Consider the following 22,889-nt stretch of genomic DNA (forward strand, 5'->3'; position numbering starts at 1 on the left):
CAGGGCAAAGAGTTCTGTTTTGGACTTACTGAGTTTGAATGCCCATGGACATTTAGACATTGTTAGTGTCTAAATGTGTTTCCCCTACTGTCCTTGATATTAAAAGGTTTCTTATATTAAAAAAAAATCTTGTAGATATTTTCCATTTTTCTTTCTCCTGTTTTACTTCTATTTTCAACCTTAAATGCTCATGAAATGAATGTTTACTTGAATGTCTCACTAAGTTTTCTTTAAACTGGTTTTGCCCTCCACTGCTTCCCATTTGAGTATAACAGTAAAGACAGAGAGTTGGTGGTTCACTTTTTTTTCCTGAGCAGTCTGTTGTAATTCTAACAAATCTAAAGGAACCCTTACTGTTAGCCCCAAACCATAAATGAAAAGTTATAAAACATAATCACAATGGCAGTCTCACATGCCTTATATAATTAAGATTTGAGGTTTCTATCACTCTTCTTTAGCCTATGTATAGATCTTTCACTGCCAGCTCAATGAACTTTCAAACAGCTAAAGGTGTGTCAGCTGGGTATTCCAAGTTCCCTAACTCTGTCAACCAGGGATTGAGCTATATGCTTCAGAAAGCATCTGGAAACTGAGGTGAAAAGAGAAAGATTTCCTTACTATCCAAATCCAAGTACCTATACCTTCCTTAGGTCCTTCTCTTTCCCAGGAGGGGCACTGTCAAAGCTAAGGGGCAGAGGTAAGTATTTGTCTTGAAAGTATATAGTTCTATTTCATTCTCTCAATGACAGGGTGACAGAGAAAGAAGAATCATCAGCAGGGAATGCACATTTAAATTTGAGGAATGGGGAATGAAATTTAGGAGCAAGTAAACAAGTTTCACAGCCATTTTTGTTTAAGACTGATATAAGTACCTACATGATATGCAGGACATTGTGCTAGGTGCTGGAATTTCGGAAAGACCATTTAGTTTCAACTTCTATTTTTAAAGATTATAGCAGAGAATTTCACAAGACCCAACTCAAGAGCATCACAATTTGGTGGAAATAGTATTGAATGTATATTTAGAAAACCTAAGGTGAAATCCTGGCTCAGTTATTTACTGTGACCTTGGGCCATCACTTCCCTTCTTTTAAGCCTCATGACCTTAGCTAGAAGGGACTAGAACCAAGGCCTTCTGAAACCCATTCCAGATATACCAGTTCATGAACATAAGACCATCAGTGGTTTAACCATCTCCTAATACTTACATATTCCACAAATGTCCAGTCCAATAAATGAAATTTCTCTGTCATATGGAATAAACTAAGTGGAATTACATGACATTTTTCTCAATATTTTCTTGAACAACAGTGTTTAAAAATTGTTTTTTCTTAGCTCTTAAGGCAAATCTTACTTACTGTACTTAAAATTAATGGAAAATATCTACACCTGGTTTTTCTGGCACTACTATAATCCCATGGGTATTAAGCCAGAGTAAAAAAAAAATAAGCAACACCTTTGAAAACATCCAACTGGTTATTAAGTTATTCCTGATTTGTCTGAGTGGTTGACTTGGGGAAAAGTAGCCACTGATGGTAGTACTGAAGCTTACGTTTTACCTTATGTCATAACCTAAGCCACTATGCTTAAGGATAAACTTATTTTCAATAAACTGCTATATTACACCAAAATTCTATAGATCATGTAAATGTCACAAAGCTCAACAAGGAAGTGGATTCACAAAACAAAATAAAAAGTTCAGAGAAGGATAGCCTCCACTTTCAGGGTTTAATTACTGATACAATTTATAGCTACAAACACCCAATTTTCGGTGTCTGAAAAGCTGACTTAATTTATCTTTAATTTCACATAACACCTTATCAGTGATTTTAAAAATATACACATATTGATTTATATATGATAATATAAATCAGTTCCTTTAAAACTTACGGCTTATGAAAGCAATCAGAAAATCAGACAACAGACTTACAAAAAAGTATCTGTAATATGTAAAGCTACTTTCTCCTTCAAACTGACTATACAGAGATAAATGAAACAGGGAAGTACAATTAATACTTATTCTGTTGAAACTTCAAACAATCAGGTCCTCAATCAGAACCTTTTAACTCTCAGTTTAGAAACTTTAGACCCAAAACTGGGCAGCTAGGTAGCAAAGTGAATAGAGCGCATTGTAATCATATCTAACTGCATCAAGCCTAGTTCTTAGGTATACCTAATAAGATGCATTGATAACTGATAATAATTTGGGAGCAATTTTAGAGATTCTTTATTTGTTCTTTTCACTAGTTTCTCAGACTTAGATTTTTAAAGACTGAACTTGAAAATTATAGATATACTCATCTTCTGCCTGCACACAATCAAGAAATTCACATTTTGGGGCAGGTAGGTGGTACAGTGGATAGAGTACCGGTCCTAAAGTCAGGACTACCCGAGTTCAAATCAGGCCTCAGACCAAACACCTGCCTCGAACTAGCTGTGTGACCTTGGGCAAGTCACTTAACCCCAACTGCCTCACAAATTAAAAAACAAACAAATAAACAAACAAACAAACAAACCCAAATGGGGTCATGAAGAGTCAGGCACAACTGAAAAATGACTGCACAAACAGCACACTTCCTACATCTTGGCAGAGATATGATGGACTAGAGGTATAAAAAGAGACATTTTCAGACATGGTCGATATATGGATATGTTTTCCTCGACTGTGCTTATTTGTTGCAACTGAGGGCTTTTATTTTTTAGGGGAGAGTTGTGTAGGAGAAAATGAGGAAATGATGGTAATATAAAAAAAGAAACAATAGCTAATAAAACACTTAAAAACACATAGAAGAGAGAAGAAGGGAGTTGAGAAGGGGACACAGTCATGTAGAACAATGTTGGTACTAATATGTTATTTTTAAACATTTTTAAAAAATCAAACTGTCTCTAATAGAGATTCATTCACAGTTTCATTTATACTCTTCTTTCATTCCTTTATATGGAAATGTTCATATTTCTTGATTCATAATTTTAGTTCATAATTTTAAAAGGCAGGGAAGCATATGATACATTTTGGAAGTTTTTAAGAAAAAACAGTTCAAATAAAATATCCTGGTCACTTTACAAGACTATATTCAGTTTTCTAGAAAATTCAGATACGTAGAACTTCTCAGTACAATGTACTGAAACATGAAAATGTATGATAAAGAGAATCTTTAATGTAGGACAGTCATAAAAATGGCAAGACACTATTCACTGGCCAACCCATACATGGTCATTGGAGTAAATAAAGAACATAAAGGATTACTGGGAACTGCAGAAAGAATACTGTTAGCTAAAGCTCTCTGAGAAGCCTGAGATCAGGCCCTTTTCCAGCTTGCTAGGAATCCTGGCAAACATCAAGAAAGGGGGTGGGACAATAACAAATTTTTTAGAGATCAACCAAGTTAGGTCTCAGGTTTTACCAGTAGATCCTGATCTTCTGGTTAGGGCTCAAAGAACTATTAAACTGAAATGAATTAGGAGCTACTGTCCTAAGACTGAAGAAACTGGAAGAGGATCTGGATCTGGATGGGGGAGGTCTTTGAGGCGGAGTCTTGCTAATCTTTAAATATTTGATGGCTTGTCATGTGAAAAAGGGATTAGATTCACTTTGCTTTATCTGAGAGGCCAGGGGTAAGACCAATGAAGTGGCTGGAAGCAAAAAAGCAGCATATTTTGACTCTACAAAACGAAGAACTGAGAGCTAGCACTAGTAGTAAGTTGTAGATTCAGGCCTCAGAATCAGGAAGAATAAAGTTCAAGCAAGTCTTGCCTTTCATACATGAGAGCCTGGACAATTCACTTAACCTCACACAGAAATCTAACAGTTGCAACAGAACGATTGCAGATTAGTCTAGGCTAGAGTTCTCTATATCAATGAGAGGCCTGGACAAATGGGAGAAATTTTTCCTAATACATAAAACTGTCCAATAGAGAAATGGGCTGGCTCAAGGGGTGGTGAGTTCCCAATCTGGAAGTTTTCAGTTTAAGCAGAAGGGTTGTCAGGGATGTTATAAAGAGACTAAAGAATAGGCTAATTGAATAATTTAAGGTATTTGCATGGCTGAGTTTAAAAAAAACACCCACAAATTTCTAAAGATGTTCTCTAAACAGGATAATTGTAATGTAAGTATATAATATATACTTGATTGCATAACTCAGAAATGTTATCATTAAAAACAAGTCATTTTGAAATTATCTGAATTAAAGTGTTCTTACACATAACTATGGGGTTCATGGCTCTGCAGTTATTCTATTCATCAACAAAAGAGGCGAGGGAAAAGAAAGGATATTCTATTGTACAAAAATATTTCTTCATAGCAAATTTTCCTTGTTTTGTTATTTTAAAAATGAAAACCATTTGGAAATAATAAATATTAAAATTTAAAATTAGAGAAAGAACTAGAGCAAGAGAGAGATTAAAGCAGCGAAAGAAGTTAATAAAAGCAGAGGAAACAAAAATGATTCTTAAAATTCCCAAGGGACCTGTTTGTTGTTTTTTTTTTTTTTAAAGAGCTTTGCCAAGTAATTATTTGATTATTTACTCCACTCCAGGCTTCTCTAAGAAAAGTTTATTTGTGATCCAAATAACATAAAAGTTTGTTAAAACTCCAGAACATCATGCCTAATACACCGACTCTAAGCATTAGAAAGAAGCTCAGAGGTCATACAGTACGCCAATAGGCACTCAGAATTTTATTTGTTGATGGGTAAAATAAAAAAGTGCAATGCTGAAAAAGGCTTGTGGACAAATAACTTATTTACAGTGGACTAAAAATTAATTATGCTTTCTAGTTCAAATATGGCCTGAAGAGAATGATGGTAACTGGCTCAATTTAACACACAGCATATCCCAAAAGTCTTAGTATAGTTTTAAGCTACTAAAGCTGGGATGTTCTGTATAGAAATTAGTATTTTCATCATCAAAATAAAGGTATAGATAAATTAAAGCTAATTTCACATATTTATAGCAAACTACATGTTGGCATCTATATTACCCAAATCTAGAAAAATTTTAAAACCTTTTGCCTTCTGGACAATTACAATAATTAAAAATAATTCAAAAACAAAGCAAGTGCACCCAAAACAATCCAAAAGATTGTTTTAATGCTAATAAAGTAAAAGGAACAATTCCGAAGTTTTCAAGGGGAATATTTACAATTAAAATGCCATGTGAAAATTAGGTGATGGTGCAGGAAAAATATCCTATAATCCCTTCAAAATACATCCATTAGAATCAATTCTGGGAACTAAAACCTTCTGAAGGAGTGGGTGAATGGAAGCCTCTGAACATACAAGCTTAGTATAAGCAAACAACCTCTTCTTGGTCCTTTCTCAACTACCTTGTATATACAGAGACTAGGTGTTTGGAGAAATACTGACAAGTTCCCTAGAAAGGGATCCAAGAAGTCATACATTCCAGCCCTTACCAATGCATAAAATCCTTTTATTATACTTCCAATATATCATTCGGCCTCTGCTTGAAGACCTCAAATAACAGAGAACTCATAGTGAATCAGTATTAAATGTTCCATACCAGAAATGTAAGTGATTCTTTTTCTTAACTGGCCTCAAAACTGGACTGACTCTAATTTAATAAAAAAAAAAAAACCACCATATCATGAAAATTAAGATTTGAAAGCACAATCCACAAATATGCTCTTAAATCAGACATAGTATTCTATGATAATTAGGATGCAAGGAGTTGATTAAAAATTTATGAACCAGTAAAAATATGTATTTAGATAATTTCTTGAAATCTACATCACAATATAGAGCTTGACAGTACAGGGGTGGGGAACCTGCAGCCTCAAGGCCACTTTTAGCCTTCTAGGTCCTTGGGTGTGGCCTTTTGATTGAATCCAACTTTTACAGAACAAATCTTTTTATCTAGAGGAAGACACGGGTAGCCTTGAGGCCCCAGGTTCCCCACCTGTGGGTTAGAATGTTAGGATGAATATATGATAAAATTTAATAAGTAATAATAGGAAAGTCTTAAAACAAAATAATACAACCCTTTTGGTTAGAAACATTAAAAAGCATTAATGATCACCACAAAACAAATGAAAATGAAAACTTGCAAATTACAAAGAACAAGCTTGTTCCCAAAGAAGACATGTAAGACACCTCTCCCCCACTCCTTTACAGAGATATTTTGCTGTGTTGATTGGTTTTTCAGATTTATTTTTTTCTTCTTAAACAAAGATATCAATAAAATTTTATCTAAAAAAATGTAGGAATAAATGGCTCATTTCTAATTTGGTAAATAGTTCCTATCTAAGAAGAAGAGTTAGAATTATCTGTAATGGAGAAATGCTAGAAGCCCTTTTTAAAAGATCAAGGCAAAGTGAGGAGGCTGGGGTGCAAGAGGCAGAGGCAGAATTTGAACTCAAGTCTTGACTCCAGAGCCAGTGTTCTGGCTGTACCATTATACCACATTGCTTTTTTGTGCTGTAAGAAAAGATGAAAGGGGTGACTTCAGAAAAACATTCAAGGACTTGTAAGTTTTATGCAGAGTACAATAACCAGAAACAGGGGAACAACTCATAGAATGACTACAGCATTGTAAAGGAAAACAAATGTTAAAGACTTAAGAACTATGATCAATGCAATGACCAGTCACAAATCCAAAGAGTAATAAGTGTCATGCTTCTCCCTTCTTGGTAAAGAATAAGTGGCAGAATAAGTCAGATATTTTCAGATATGGACAATGTTTGGATTTGTTTTGTTTTACGATAATTATTATAATGGGTTTTTCTTTTTTTTCCTCGGGAGAGTTAAGCATGGGGTAATGATAATCACAACAAAAAGAAAAGAGCACCCATAAAACATTTTTAAAAACTCGTAGAAGAGAGCAGAAGGAAATTCAGAAGGGGATACTATAAGCAGAGCAATGTTATATTAAATTTGATAAACATTTTTTAAAAACCAAGGTGTTCAGGGTTTTCTATACAATCCTCTTTCTGTTTGTCATATAAGGAAATGTTCATGTTTATCAAGTTCCTAATGACAAAAAATAAAATTTAAAATAAAAAATCTCACATGGGTTTAAAAAAAGCTTCAGGAATTCAAGATGGAGGAGGCACAGCTAGACAGAAGGTCATCTGCAAAAGATACGGGAGTGCTGGTAGACTAGTAGGTCAATATAAGTCTATAGAGTGCCAGAGCAACCAACCAAAAGCTAATGTAATCTTAGGCTCCAGTAAAAGAGGCAATGAATAACAACACTAGAAAGAGAACTACTGTGCACAGGAGTTTTGTGTTCAGTTCTGATTCATATTTAGGAAAGAAATTGATAGTTTAATGAATTCAAAAATATGGTAACCAGAATGGTGAAGGGTCTTAAGATGATTTCCAATGAAGATGGGATGAAGAAACAGGATGTTTAGGCTAAAAAAGAGAAGATGTGGGGAGGAGTGAGCAGGGCTCTTGATGGAGCAGGGTTATCAAGTGGAAGAAGGATTAGATTTGTCCTATTAGTACCCTGAAGTAAGAAGAACTAAGGGGCAGCTAGGTGGCACAGTGGATAGAGCACCGGCCCTGAAGTCAGGAAGACCTGAGTTCAGATCTGGCCTCAAACCAAACACTTGACATATACTAGCTGTGTGATCTTGGGCAAGTCACTTAACCCCAACTGCCTCAACAATAACAACAAACATATATATATAATGTATAAATTATATATAATATATAAAAATGTTTAAAATGAATATATAATTATTTATGGATTATATATTACAGTATAAATTATATATTACTATATAATGCTAATTATCTAACAATTTAAGAAGTTACTTAACATTAAAAACATCATAAAGTTTGTAAGATATGCTTATTCCTAAAATTAATCTTAACCTATAACAACTCAATGCAATAATTTATAATTCTCCTCTATCACCTTTCCTTCAAAGAACACCAGGTATTACATATCAAAGTCCTTCAATCTGGCTGCACTATCCAAATGAGGCTTCTATTTAAAAGCTAGAAACTACAGAACATTCAAATATTTTCTATTTTGAGACTTTAAAATCCACATAGAGTGAACCAACTACATCTACAAAACCAGTGTCATGAACTTTATTGAAAATAACCCCCATCCTCAGACACATAACACTTACTAGCTGTGTGACCCTGGGCAAGTCACTTAACCCCAACTGCCTTACCCCCCCAAAAAGAAAGAAAATAACCCCCATTACCACCTTTTTATATGAGCATTCTTCAAATTCATTAATATAAACATTCTCCACTGATTGTGTTGGGGGGGAAGAGGGGGAGGAAAAGGGGGGGAGGGAGAGAGTGAGAGACTTTACCAAAGACTCAGTTTCCTCATCTCTAAATTGAGAGGCATGGACTACATTAAGTTTTTTTTTCCAGCTTTCAATTCCATAACCCTTTGATGTACTGGACAACCTAGAGCAGGCCTGCACAACCTGCATCCAGAGCTGCTTGTAGCACACCAAAGGATTTCCTCTACATACAAAGGATGTTATCCTCTATATTTTTCACAGGCTATCCAAAATCCTTTGGCCTGCCATAAGCGACCTGTGGGCCACAGGTTGTGCAGGCCTGGTCTAGAGACACTGCAAAATCTTTACAGTCTAGCACCAGCTAGGTGGCCCAGCAAATAGAGCTTGCAGTCTATATGTAGCCTCAGATACTTAGTAGCTATGTGACTCTGGGCAAGTGTCTAACTCAGTTTCCTCAACTATAAAAGGGAGATAATAAAAGAACCTACCTCACAGAGCTGTTATGAAGATCAAATAACATAAATGCTTGTTCCTTTTTACAACCTCTTTACATGTTTTTAAATAAATATCCCCTTATTTTACAGATGAAGAAACCGAGGCCGAGAGATTTGAAAGTCACAAAGGTAATAAAACACAGAGCTGGGATTCAAATGCAGGTCCTCAGACTCTTAAGCTCAGCATTTTTTCTAATATACTATGAGCTCTTTCTCAGACATTTTTAACAAAAGGAAACAATTCATTTGTTTGATAACATGTATCTTTTTCCTTCTCCATGCAAAAGGATTTTGCTAGGTGTTCTCTAATCAGAACATGGTTTAAAAGGTGATTTGAAGTTTTCTAGCAGTCAGGTTCCTTTGGTGGGTAAAGAGCACCTGGCTTAAAGTCAGAAGAAATGGGTTGGAGTTCTACATTTTACCAGTTATATAACTTTGAGAAAGTCACATCCTTTTAAATCATTTTCATGTCTGTAAATTGGCAACAACTGCACAACAGGCCTTAACTAGAGTTGTAAGGAAGTGCTTTGTAAACCTTAAAATGTTATAAACATGCAAGTTATTCTTATTTAAATTCCCCTTCTAGTTGGGGGGCAGCTAGGTGGCGCAGTGGATAGAGCACCAGCCTTGGATTCAGGAGGACCTGAGTTCAAATCTGGCCTCAGACACATAACACTTACCTGCTGTGTGACCCTGGGCAAGTCACTTAACCCTAGTTGCCTCACAAAAACCAAAAAAAAAAAAAAAAAGAATTCCCCTTGCAGCTTTTCAGGGAAAGGGCAGAGGATGGGATTTCAAATCAAAGGGCCTAGATTCAAACTTCAGTTCTGCTACTTATTATTGTGTGAGACTTAGGAAAGTCACACAAACTTTGGAAAATACTCCAGACTAGGAGTCATTCAATAAACATTTGCTGTTTTTTTTAACTGATCAGTCATATGCAATTCTTCATGACCCCATTTGGGGTTTTCCTAGCAAAGATACCGGAGTGATTTGTCATTTCCATCTCCAAATTATTTATTAAGTGCTTACTATGTGCTGGGCACTGTGCTAGGAACTAGGGATACAAGGACAAAAAACCCCTAATTCCCACTCTAAATGAGCCTATATTTGATGAAAGAGAGACAATATGTATGTAATTAAGTATACGTATAATAAATCCATACAAAATAAATAGTAGTTAGGAATAAATAAATAGTAGTAGTTAGGAAAGGAAAGCATTTACAATTGTGAGGATCAGGAAAAGCTTTGTGTAGAACAAGGATTCCCAGCTTTTTTCAGTTTCTGTATTCCTTGGTTCCTTTAAAAAACCTTTCTGTTACTCTTTATTCAATAGGGAAAGTAAATAAATTCTAGAATTTATTATGCACTTAAGGAATAAAGAGATGAAATAATTTCAATAGGATAATATAACTGTTCACTAATTAAGTTTAAAACTTATTTTAAGTTTAAAACTCCTTGAACAAGCTTCTCATATCCCATTGGAAAACCTGTACTCCAGGCCGGAAGTCTGTGGTATAGAAGCTGGTTCTTGGACTGTCCTGAAGATAGTGAGGGACTCAGTGAGGCGGAGGCAAAGAGAGAGTAAGGGACAGCCAGTGCAAAGACTTTGTGTAAGGAAGAGAAAAGGCCGATTTGGCTTTTGACCATAGAGTACAGGAAGGGGAGTAAATTATAACAAAACTAGAAAAATAAGTTGGACTAGGTTGTAAAGGGCTTTAAGAGCCAAACAGAGGATTTGATATTTGATCCTGAAAGCAGTAGGGAGCCAATGGAGTTTAGTGAGTACAGGAGTGACATGATTAGATCTCCACTGAAGGAAAATCACTTTGACAGCTGTGTGGTGGAGCCGTATAGATCAGTGGGGAGACATGAGGCAGGGAAACCACTGCAGGAGGCCACTGCAATAGTCCAGTTGAAGAATAAGGGCCTGAATTAAAGTCTGAGGGGAGAGCAGGGATGAATATGAGATTTTGTAAAGAAAGAAGCAGTAAGATTTGGCAGTTGATTGGACATGTGGGGTGAAAGAGATTGAGAAGGTGGAAATAACACTAAGATTGTAAACCTAGTAACTAAATGGATGTCTTCAATAGAGATGTTGTTCAGTCATTTTTCAGCCATGTCCAACTCTTCTTGACCCCATTTAGGGTTTTCCTGGTAAAGATAATGGAGTAGTTTGCCATTTCCTTCTCCAATTCATTTTACAGATGAAGAAACTGAGGCAAACAGGGTTAAGTGACTTGCCCAGGCTCACACAGCCAGTAAGAGTCTGAGGCCCAGATTTGAACTCAGGAAGATGAGTCTTCCTGACTCCAGGCCTGCTGTTCTATCTACTATGCCACCTGGTTTGATAGAAATAGGGGACTTAAAATCTGGGATGGGCAACAGGAGGGAAGAAATAATGATTTTGGACATGTTGAGTTTGACATGTCTCCAGGGCAGCCAATTGAAAATAAAAGAAAGTTAATAATTTCGATTGAACCATAAAAGTCATCTGCACAGACACAACAATTAAAACCATGGGAGCTTATAAGAAAGAGCATGTGGAGGGGGCAGTTAGGTGGCACAGTGGATAACTCTGGCCTTGGAGTCAGGAGGACCCGAGTTCAAAATCGGCCTCAGACACTTGACACTTACTAGCTGTGTGACCCTGGGCAAGTCACTTAACCCTGACTGCCTCACCAAAAAGCAAAAAAAAAACCCAAAAAACAAAACTCCTTTGGGGGCAGGTAGGTGGCACGGTGGATAGAGCACTGGCCCTGGAGTCAGGAGGACCTGAGTTCAAATCCGGCCTCAGACATATAACACTTACTAGCTATGTGACCCTGGGCAAGGGTCAAGAAAACACCAAGAAAAACAAAACAAGAAAAGTCCACACCTCTCTGGACTTCATCTTCCTCATATACAAAATGACTTCTTGTTTTGTCATGTCAGACTCTTTGTAATTCCATGAATAATACTGTCCATGGTGTTTTCTTGACAAAGATACTAGAATTATTTGCTATTTCCTTCTCCAGAAGATTAAGGCAAACAGGGTTAAATGATTTACCCAGGGTCATACAGCTATTGAGTATCTGAGGTACTAGATTTGAATTCAGGTCGTTCTGACTCCAGGCCCACTCTATCTATTGACCTGCCTAGCTGCTTGGACTAGGTGACCTTTAAAGTTTCTCCAGCTCTAAATCCTATCACCACCTAGTTTCAGTGCCTCATTTCAGAGAAAAGTGAAACTGAGGGAGACAGAGATTTGACTGAAGTGAAATGACTTGAGGTATATCCCAGGGCTTGTAAAAGGACAGAACTAGAACCCAGGTCTTCTGACTGTCCTGTCCTGTGCTTTTCCCACTACACAACACTGTCAGGTCAATTCATATCCCTGAGCTGTAGTTTCCTGCTCTATAAAATAGAGATGATACTTATATTACCTACTTCACAGGATTATTGGGAAAGAAGCACAGTCCTATTATTGCTGGAGGGAGGAGGTAAACTGAAAAACCTATCAGTATTACTGAAAAATGAAAGGAAGGGGAGAGAAAGTGAAAAGGTCAGGAGAGAAAACTGGGAATGGGGAGAAAATAGTAATTCTGTTCCTTAATGAAAAAGAGAACTTCAAAAAGACTTAAGAGAAATTTCAAGCCGGAGGACCTCAGTTAGAGTCCCAACTCTGCTATTTACTACCAGTGTGATATGTATAACCTATATCAAATTGCCTACCATTTTTGAAAGAGATAAGGGGAGGGAGAAAAATTTGGAATGCAAAATCTTGTAAAAATGAATGCTAAAAATTGTCTTTACATGTAACTGGGGAAAAAAATAAAATACTATTTTTAAAATGTGAAAAAGAAGGGCAGCTAGGTGGCACAATGGATAGAGCACAGGCCCTGGAGTCGGGAGGACCTCAGTTCAAATCCGGCCTCAGACACATAATACTTCCTAGCTGTGTGACTCTGGGCAAGTCACTTAACCCCAACTGCCTCACTGAAAAAAAAAAATGTGAAAAAGAAAGAAAATTACTACCGGTGTGACATTGGGCAAGATCCTTGCAATCTTTCAAACTCTCTCAGTCTCAGTTCCCTCATCAGTAAAATGAAAGGGATTTCTAAAGTCCTTTCCAATGTTAACATTTTTATGATCCTTGTTCCTGGGCAATGGAATAGTTCCTGGCCTTGCCAGTCCCTTCAGATCAGTGAGAAACAGCCCCAAAGCATCCTGATGGCCACTCCCTTAATTTGGAAGAGGCAGGAAAGAGACAGAGGAGGAGGGACGGGGAAGGGATAGCTGGAGAGAAGAGGGAGAGGAAAAGAAGAAGAGGAAGGTGGGAAGAGAGATACTGAGGAGAGAAAGAGGAGGGTGGGGGAGGAAAAGAGGAAGAAAGGGAAAGGAAGTGGAAAGGAGAGGAAAGATACAAGAGGAAAGAGAAGGGAGAGAGAAAAAGAGAGAGGGGGAGAGGAAAGATACAGGAGGGGAGGGAGAAGAAAAGACGAGACGGAAAGAGAGGAGATGAGGGGAGAGAGAAGAGAGGAGGGAGAAAAACAGAAGAGGTGAGAAGAAAGAAGAGCTACAGGAGAGGGAGAGAGGAGAAATACACGAGGAGAGGAAAAGTGGAGGAGGAAGAGAAGAAAAGAAAAAGAGAGAGATGGAGAGGAGCTAAAAGAGAGGGAGAAAGAGGAGAGATACAGGAAGAGAGGAAGAGGGAGTGGAAGGAAAGTAGAGGAAGAAGAGGAGAGGACAGATACAGGAAGAAAGGGAGAGAGAGAAGACATACAGGAGGGGAGGAAAAAGAGATGAGGGAGAAGAGAAGAGTGCCTAGGACACAGGCGCTTAATAAATGTTTACTGAACTGAGGAAGAGGAGAGAGAGGAGAGAGAAGAGATACAGAAGGAGAGGGAGAGTAGAAGGGAAGAGGATGGAGGGGAGGTAGGAGAAAGGGGGAGGAAAGTAGGGGAAGGAGGAGCGGAAGAGGGGAGGGGAAGGGGAGGGAGGGGGGAGAGGGAGAAGAGGGAAGGGCCCAAACTCCTCTAAGGCGCCCCCCCCCCGCCCCCGGCCAGACACTCCCTCCTCCAGCCTCCCAAACCCTGCTACCTTGAGCGCTAGGTGGTGGACGCGGCCCTGGCCGAGGTGACTCAAGAGCTGCAGGAGTCCTAGCAGCAGGAGCAGCCGGCGACCCGGGCCAGAGCCCAAGCGGCACAGGTATACTGAGGCAGCCATGTTTGTTCCAGCATCACAGGCCGCCCCCGCCCCCCTCTTTGGCCTCTCCAGCTCACTTCCGGGGTCAAAGGGCGGGGACACCGGAAGGAGGAAAAGGCCATTCCGCTTATATGGGTGAAGGGGGTAGTCCCGAAGTATTCTTTGGTTCTCTGTGCGATGGTTGTATATGCAGGCTGGGGCAGAAAGGCATTGACTCCAGTCTTTCTAAGCTCCGTAAGCGCCAGTTTGGCTCTTACCAGAGGAGCGCAGAGGGTGAAAAAGGGGCAGCTTGGGCAGCTGTATGTGGGGTTGCAATGGCAACAGCTGCTTTCCTCCTCCCCTCCCCCTCCCCTGCCCAGGCCCCCTCCACCCCCACCCCACCCCCACTCCCACCCCGCCCAAGTTACTGGATCCGAGGATGTCACTGAAGGACGGAGACCTCAGCTTCAGAGTTGTTGAGTATCAAGAAGACTCGGCTGCTGATAGACAGGAACCTCCTTCCCTGTGAACCCGGTGAGGCTTTGCCCGGCTTGCTATGGGCAACCCGCCGGCCAGCGGAGGGTGTGAGGACCGCTAGCCAGGCGACTCTCCAGGCCTTAGTCAGAAGTGCAGATTGGTAGAGCTGGAAGGGGCCTTAGAGGTCATTTAGTTCAACCAGTACCTGAGCAGGAATTCTCTCCCTTTGAAGACCTCCAGAACTCACTGCTTCCGGAGGCATCCTATTCTGGGTTGTGACCGCATGGCAATATTTACAAATTCCACTCAAAGCATGAAGTTTGTTGTGTACTAGAAACCTTTTGATATCCTTGTTCTTGCTTACAGGCAGTCCCATGGAAGAAACTGTTTTGAAGCAATGGCTCCTGCTAGAAGCAACCTCCCTTGTTTTGGAGGCTGCTTCACAACCTTATGAGGCCTTTGGATTCACTTGTGTAGTGTTATTTTGTTTTGGATTGGTGAAATTCGTGCCTTTCCTCACTAAGGCCAAGCAAGCCCTCACTTACCAAGCCCAGCAGATGGGCACTGGGGGCACAAGAAAAAAAATGCACACTAAGGAATTTAATAAATATTAAGTGCTTGCTGTGTTCAAAGCACTGTGTTTGACAATATATATACAAAAATAAAAATGATAGCCTTTGCCTTCAAGGAAATTAGATTCTGTTAGAAGGAATACAGGGAAGATGAATAAAAAGTAGATAAAGCATGTAAGTATTTGCGCTGTGCTAAGTTCTGGAGATAAAACTACAAGCAAGCAAGGCAGTCCCTGAACCCATGGAGTTTATAGTCTTAATAGACAAGAAGCAAGTACATGAACTACTAAATAGGGAGAAAAAGTCCCAGAAGTGACATAGGCCTTTATACCAATCCCAACTCCCTGGCCACTTCAAGATAAGGCAAAATCTGGGGTGCAGTGGGGGGAGCAACAGGGAGAAATGGGCAGAGTGCTGGCAGGGAGTAAGTGGTGGAGATGATGGTTCCAGTAAGAGGTAGCATGTCATGGATCAGTCTGGTAAGTGTGTGATAAAGGCAAAGGAGATTCTGACAAAGTACTCTTAAGAAAATATGAGGCAAGAGAGAAGACATTCGACTACAGAAATTAGGGAAAGCTTCATGGAGGAAGTGGCAGTGGAGCTGAGCCTTGAAAGGAGAAGATTTTGCTAGACTGAAGTGAGGAAGTGAATTTCAGTCATGGAGGATGACCAGAGTTGTCAGGTACCTAGGAGAGCAAAGTGAAATAAAGCTGAACAGTTGTCAAAGAATGCAAGCTGGGAGGGACCTCAATTCATCTAGTCCAATCCTTACCTGATCCATGTAAAAGCCAGATTTGAGACAGCTTTAAAAACTGGGTCGGGGAATTTGTATTTTATCTTGTAGGCAATAGGGAGGCACTGATGGTTTTTGAAGAGGAAGAAACAGTACTTTACCATTCATGTTCAGTTTGGATTGTACAATTTCTCTTCTATGAAAGTAGCAAGTATCTGTTTTTGTCTCACTTTATATTAATAGAGAATTAAAGTTTTCTCTGTCGTTGTGTCTATAGAGGAATCTTTTATGATTTTACCCTCTATGTGGAAGACATCTTGTTGGAAAGTCCTTTTAGATTAAATTTTGCTCTACCAAATAAAATACTTTTCTAAAAAAATCAACAGACAGTAAGTTCAGTGGGATCTTGTATTTTCTTCATCTTTCAGTTAGCTGTGTAACTAAAAAGATATGGTCTGCTCTGGAATATAATTTACAAAAGCCTTCCTGTCCTGTTCCCATATTTCATCAAGGATGGTTTTTAATAGCTATATAATTTATTTTCACAAAGATTTTATGGAAATAGGAAAGTAGACATGGGTTTGTAGTGGCTGATTATCTTCTCAGTTACTTTTTTGGTAGTAATAATTTCTATTATTTAAAAAAATTATTCAGTAGTTGCCCCACTTTCAGATACCTTGAGAATTATTTGGTGAGTGCCCTCAGAATTGTTACCTCAAGCATATACCTCTTCTGTAGGTGTACTTCTTTTGATCTAGCTGGGCTTTCTATCTTTGTTTTCTCTGTTGCCATTTCTATTTATTCTGCAAAAGGGACTATTACATTAAAGTGCAAATGATGAATGAATGAATAAAAAAGCATTTATTAAGAGCGCAAAGTAATGTGTGCTAAGTGCTGGGACTACAAAAAGAAAAACAAAACAATGTCTTATCTCCAGGAGATCATATTCCCCTGGGGGAAAACAACACACATGGGAGATTATGGCTGCAAATCACATGCAGAGGCCTCATGGTCCTTAGAGGGCAGAGGCAAAGCAGATGCCAGTGTATTTTCTTTGATGTCATTTCCATTGATAAAAGCTATCTCTGATGTTGAATCATTTGACAGTGCCAAGACCTTTGGTTGTGAAAACTTTGCTTTCTGGGTCTTCAATAGCTATTATCTCCTAGGGGTTACAGTATCTACAGAGGTAGTTTTTACAAAGGTTACTTCCCTAGGCAATGGCTGGTAGCCTGGTTTGTGGTCTTGAGGGCATTACTAATCCAGATGTTCTTGGGCTTACCTGCCCATTGATGGCAGTTGGCCCTGGGGTAGTGGTGGTGGGGATGCTGGATCCCTTCTCCATAAATGTTCCCCATAATGATGGCTAGAGAGGCTAGACTGAAAGCGAAAATAAATAAACAAAGTGGTCTTGAGGGCACTGCAGTTTTCAGTTTCTTGGACTCTTGTTCTTTTCTTTACCATTGTATTTGGCAAAGAAGTGGCAGTAGTTTGACCAGGTGCATGCTACCTGCTGTCTCCCCCTTTGACACTTTGCCCTTCAGCTAGACTTACTTGCCTGCCCCATTGGCAATTGGTGGTGGTGGGGATTGTAGGTCCCTTCTTCACAGGGTTTGCTCCTCTGAGTATTAGCTATTAGGGGACCCAGCTGGAAGTAAAGCTCGAGTCATCTGTGGAATATTGCAGGAAAAAATTGTTTGTTGCAGAAATCAGAAATCTTTACTGATCTTTTCCATTTTTTGTCTGTTCCTCTTTTCAGCTTCATCCGTTATTTCCAGAAGAAAACTTTATAAGGGCTTAAAATTTGTGTTCCTTCCTTTTTCTACTTTTAAGTTGAATGACCTTGCAAAATGATTTTATCTTGAAGTGTTTATTGTGCTTCTGTTTGGCATTTTCAGTAGGGATTATTATTTGTAATTATCATCATCAAAGACACGTATGCCTGGAAAAGGTGAGCCAATTCGTACATATCATGAGAGGTAGAGATAACAGACAGACAATCTTAGTACTGCACTGGTAGAATTCAGAAAATATTAAGTTTAATATTGAAAATTAAATGTTTTATATTTAATTTATAGATTTCAGTTGGTAAATATTAATATTTTATTTAATGCAAGTTTAGTATTTATTGTCTGGTATTTTAAATTTTAATATTTTCATTACCCCACCCCATTGCCAAAAGTGTTATATATGAAACTTTTTAAAATATTAAAAAGGAGGGTCTGCAGGAAAGATCTCAAGGCAGGATTTCTTGTACATAGTTTGTAATCTGCACCAGGGAAAGAGTATCCAATGAGAGTTTTCTAAAGAGCAACCCCATCAAATAATCAAAGCTTTATCTTTGCAAATAATTATTATGGAACTAAAATGATATTTAGATTTGAGAGTGAAGCTGAGGGAATGAACACCTGAATACTTAATGTTAAAATTGTATTTTAGTATACTTCTCTACCTAGTCTCATTTCATGGCAGATATTCATATTTTTACTGAAATAACAAAGTGGAAACTTTAAAATGCAGCTATTTGTCAAACTGAAAATTGTTGTTTCCTAAATTTGCCTTGAGGTACTATACCTTGATAGTTTCAGAAAAAATAATTTGCATAATCCCAATGTTTTGACTAAAAAAACACACATAAACTGAGTAACAGAACAAGTTAACAACAGCTTGTTTCTAGCAATGTTTTTGAAGGGGACATTAATGTTTAGGTGAAGTATAATTGCTAAAAGCCTGGAGTAATTAGAAAGAAATTTCTTAATACAGTTCATTGCCTGCCCAGCTCATCAAGTACCTTGTATTTTAAAGTTTATCTTTCTTCCCTTCTATGTTAAGTAAAAGTTACTACCAGTGGTAAGATGTACAGCTAGTAGTTTATTATCTAATAATAATAATAGTATCTGGTACCTCTACATCAATTTTTGAAGGACTTTTATGTTACTTGTAGGTTAGTATTCTTACAGCTATATTAAGGCATTATTAAGCACGGTGCAGGTAAAAACACTTGTGTTAACAGGCAAATTGTCATTGTAAAGAAAGCACTTTACATTCAATTCAGTTCAATTCAACGAACATTTATTAACTGCTTACTCTGTATAAGACCCTGTGCTTGGAGCACTCGGAATATAAATATAGAATTGACACAGGCTTTCCAGGATACCAACTAGAGGTCAGCTTAAGACCTAGCCTTATGATTTGGGATTCCTTTTTTCCCTTTCTCTCCAGAAAGCAGCTTCATAAACATTATACCCCTTCTCCAAATGTAGCTTTTGCTCCAGTTTTTATTCTGTTAGGGAGATTCCTATTGATCCCTATAGAAACAGTCCAGGCTATCTCTAAACCTAGGTTTCTGTTCTCTAGCTGGTTCTTCCTTGAAAGGAAGTTAAGTTGAAACTGAAACTTAGACTCCACCCTGGGAACCACCCTGAGCTCTGATTGATGAGGTGTTGTCTTCTGTTTCCTGGATCCAAGTTCTCATTTTACTTCTCAGCCTTCTACTAAATCATGCCGCGACACCTACCAAATCTAGTCAAGTCAAATCAACAAATACTTAAATACTAGTGCCCAATACTATGCTACATGAAAAAACAAAGAAAAAACAAACAGTCCCAGACCTGATCTCAAGGAGATGACTTTCAAATGGTGAGGCAATGTGCAAACAACAATGAACATACAAGATTATATAGCTTATATAGTAAATTGGATGTTATCTCCAAAGGAAAGCACTAAAAAGAGGACTGGGAAAGTCCTCTTTGAGAAGGTAAGATTTAAGGTGAGTCTTGAAGGAAGCCAGGAAAGCCAGGAGGGGGAAATAAGTAGGGATAACATTCTAGGCATAGGAGACTGGCAGTGAAAACAGAGTTGGGAGACAATGTCAAGTGGGAGGAACATCTGGAAGCCTTTCTTGTTTTCCTGTTCCCCATTACCTGGTGTCTTCCTCATTTTGAATATAAGGACCTTCAGGGCAATACCTGCTTGTAGTGTTTGTATCCCCAGCACTTAGCACAGTGCCTGACACATAATAAGCACTTAATAAATGCTTTATACAAATTGACCCCAGGAATGTTGGTTCTGTAACACTTTGGATTTGTTAGGTTTGAAATGAACTTGTAATCTACCTCTTCTCAGTATGACACTTTAACTAACTGGCTGAACCACAAGACTGTGCTGTTTCACCTATTTTGCTTCTACATATCTGGTTTTTCTTGATATTTATGTTTGCTCAGAGCTTCAAAGGTATACAGGCTAGAGAATCACCAGTAGCTTAACAGGTGCAAAGAACGGTTATAACTTTTAAGATTTTTCTCACTATGAAATTCCTATTTAAGTTCTTCCCCACAGATTTTTCCACTTTAATACTTTCTTAACTTCCCAGTATAATGTAAACTTAACTTCCCAGTAATGTAAGAGTTTTGATGCTACCAGATGGGGAAATGAATGCTGGAAACTACTTTATTTTTGGGGGGGGGGGAGCCCAAGAAATTCACTAAGATTACCTCACTAATAAACAACACTAACTGTCATACAATATCAAACCTAGTTTGAAAGGATTATTCTCACAGATAAAATAAGAAAGACTCTTGAATATGGACGTTAGCCCCTTAAAAAAAATCTCATTTTTTAGTGTCTGGTAGTAAATGTATAAATTGATTCTCTATTAGGATCATAAATGAAGTTAAAAATCAAGTGTTTCATGAGCAGCCCCAGCACACATAGTTTCCCATGAATTCATGTCATCCTTCTACAGGGGCCACAAAAATTTTCCTTATATTGTTCTAGTTTTAGTGTGTGTGCGCTGCCTATGCATGTTTAAATCCTTTTTATATTATTTTTCTTAAATCCTTATTTTAAAAAGTTAATGGCCACATCCAACAAATTAGAAAAACAAAAAATGGAAATGTTCATTGATGGAGGGGCTTTGGAAAGATAGGCATACTGATACATTATTGGTGGAGCTGTGAATTGTTCAAGAAAAGGGACTCAATTTCTCACACCCTTTGATCCAGAAATATCCTAATAGTTATACCCTAGGTCAAAGATAGGAAGACAATTCCAATTAATGGTAAATTGATCCTAGCATTTTTTGTGGTGGCAGAGAACCTGAAACAGATGTTTATCGATTGGAGATTGGCTAGATCATGGTAGGGGTATGTAATGGAATACTAGCAATGAGTGAGGAACTGAGGAGCATTGTGGGCTTTGAGTGGGCTTAGACTCAGGAACACTTGGGTTCAAGTTCTGATTGTGACAATTATTTTTTGATCCTGGGCAAGTCTCTAAGATTATAAATTGCAGTGAGGGTGCATCTGACCTTTGTTGCTGGAGGGAGTTCCCTATATCAGTGAAATCACAAGTCCAATTCTTATTTCTGTTTAACTCTAAGAAATGAATTCAAAGAGACAGCTAGGTGGTGCAGTAGATAGAGCACTGGGCATGGAGTCAAGGGGACCTGAGTACAAATTCAACTTCAGAACAGACACTCGATCCTTACTAGCTCTGTGACTCTGGGCAAGTCACTTAACCCCAATTGCCTCACAAAAAAAAAAAAAAAGAAAAAAAGAAATGAATTCATAGAAATGTGTAGATATATATGAACCAATGTGGAGTATGCAATACAAAATGCAAACAGCTCTGTACAAATAAGAAGTATGCAGGATAAATTAGAAATAATCTCAGAGGGAAGGTTCCAAAATATAGAGATTAAGAAGAAGGACTCGGAAAAGACTTCTTGCAGAAGGGGAATTTTAGCTGAGACTGAAAGGAAACCTGGACTGACTACAGTAATGAAATGAACACTAACCTACTAATTACAATGAAAAAGACACTAAAAGGAAGTTGAACTCTTAGTAATAACCAAGCTTAATCCTCAAGAACGATAATGAAACCTGTCAGAAAGCTTCATTGTTGGCTGTTTTTTTCTTTGTTATAAGAAGAGTTCAATTCACAGTGATTATTAGAGGGTGGAGGTATATTCAGAGGACACTAAAAACTAATCAAGCGTTTTAAAAATGTGAATGATGTCCCATATGATCATAATAATGTACTGACCTTTACTTTGTAAACTCACCAAGATCTCATTTTTGGAATTGTGATCTCCATATAGAGTAGAAGATTTTATTAAAAGGTGTTTTCTGCTTGCTTTTACAGATTTGACTTATAGTAACTAGTCTCAAAATTAGTTCCTGTATGTTACAAATCACTTGTAATTGATCAAAAATAGAACATTAAGACTAACTTGATTCTTATTTCTGAATGAAACTCAACGATGTGGATATAGTTCTTCTTAGTATTTATTATGAGAAGAAGCTTCGGAGTAGAGTAGTTTTCAAAGAGCTGGCCTAGGATGAAAACCTAGGTTTAAGTCCTGATTTTGAAAAATTTGAGGGTGTGGCCCTGGGTCAAGTTGCTTAAAACTCATTAATGCCTGAGCTGTTCTGAACACTAAAAATTACATTGACTGAGGGTGTTTCCTCACTGGAAATAATCATAAATCCAGTAAAAACAAATAAATAAATAAAGGTTTTATGGCCATATTAGAGCATTATATCTTTTCCCTCTTTTATTGTAAGTCAGCATTTATTAAGTGCCTACTAAGTGCCCCATGATTTTGCAGTCATGGGGCACTTAGTAGGCACTTAATAAATGTTTTACCTTCTATGGTTAAATTGTTTCGTGAATGATGAAACAGTTTCTAAGTCTATCAGGCTGCTTTTATGTTGTAAATAATGTTCCAATTAAGACAAAGAAGTTAAAAGATTTTTTACTTTGATATAATTGACACATTACCTATAAAATCTGTCCTCTTCCTCATTCATTATAACTCATTTACCTGATAACTCATCTAAAAAGGATTATATGTCAAAAGGTCTTCTGTTGAGTTTTGGTGGGGCTCTTTCTTTTCTTTCTTTATTTTATGTCAACATGTTATTTAACCTTAATAGCATTATTTCAACAACCAGTCATGCTTGTTAAGATGGCAGTCTCGAGGAACTCAGAAAAGATTAGATTTTTGCACATGACTGAAGTCTCAGAGCTAATGTAAATGTGGCCTTTAGATGATCAATAAACCATGAGTTTGTAGGGTAATCTGCATTTCTTTGGCCATTTCCAAGTTTTAGCAGACCAGAGAGTGGAGCTGTCTGAAATCCCATCTCCTCAAACTCTTCCCTTGGCTGCAGTCCCTGTGTACCAGCCCCTGTCAAATATTCTGTACTCCAGCCAA

General features: G+C 38.0%; 1 protein-coding gene across 2 annotated transcripts in view; it reads right to left on the reverse strand.

Annotated features, from left to right (window-relative positions):
• Positions 1-13,951, reverse strand: part of GPR107 (G protein-coupled receptor 107) — an 88,728-nt gene extending 74,777 nt beyond the window's left edge. For both annotated transcript variants that reach the window (XM_027869335.1, XM_027869336.1), the window contains exon 1: positions 13,805-13,951. In XM_027869335.1, the coding sequence (XP_027725136.1) occupies positions 13,805-13,930 (126 nt within the window). In that variant the 5' untranslated portion in view covers positions 13,931-13,951. The remainder of the gene's footprint in view (positions 1-13,804) is intronic.
• Between the last annotated feature and the right edge of the window lie 8,938 nt (positions 13,952-22,889).

The sequence above is a fragment of the Vombatus ursinus genome, unplaced genomic scaffold (genome assembly GCF_900497805.2).
Source record: "Vombatus ursinus unplaced genomic scaffold, bare-nosed wombat genome assembly UNPS02014793.1, whole genome shotgun sequence".
Lineage (NCBI taxonomy): Eukaryota > Metazoa > Chordata > Mammalia > Diprotodontia > Vombatidae > Vombatus > Vombatus ursinus.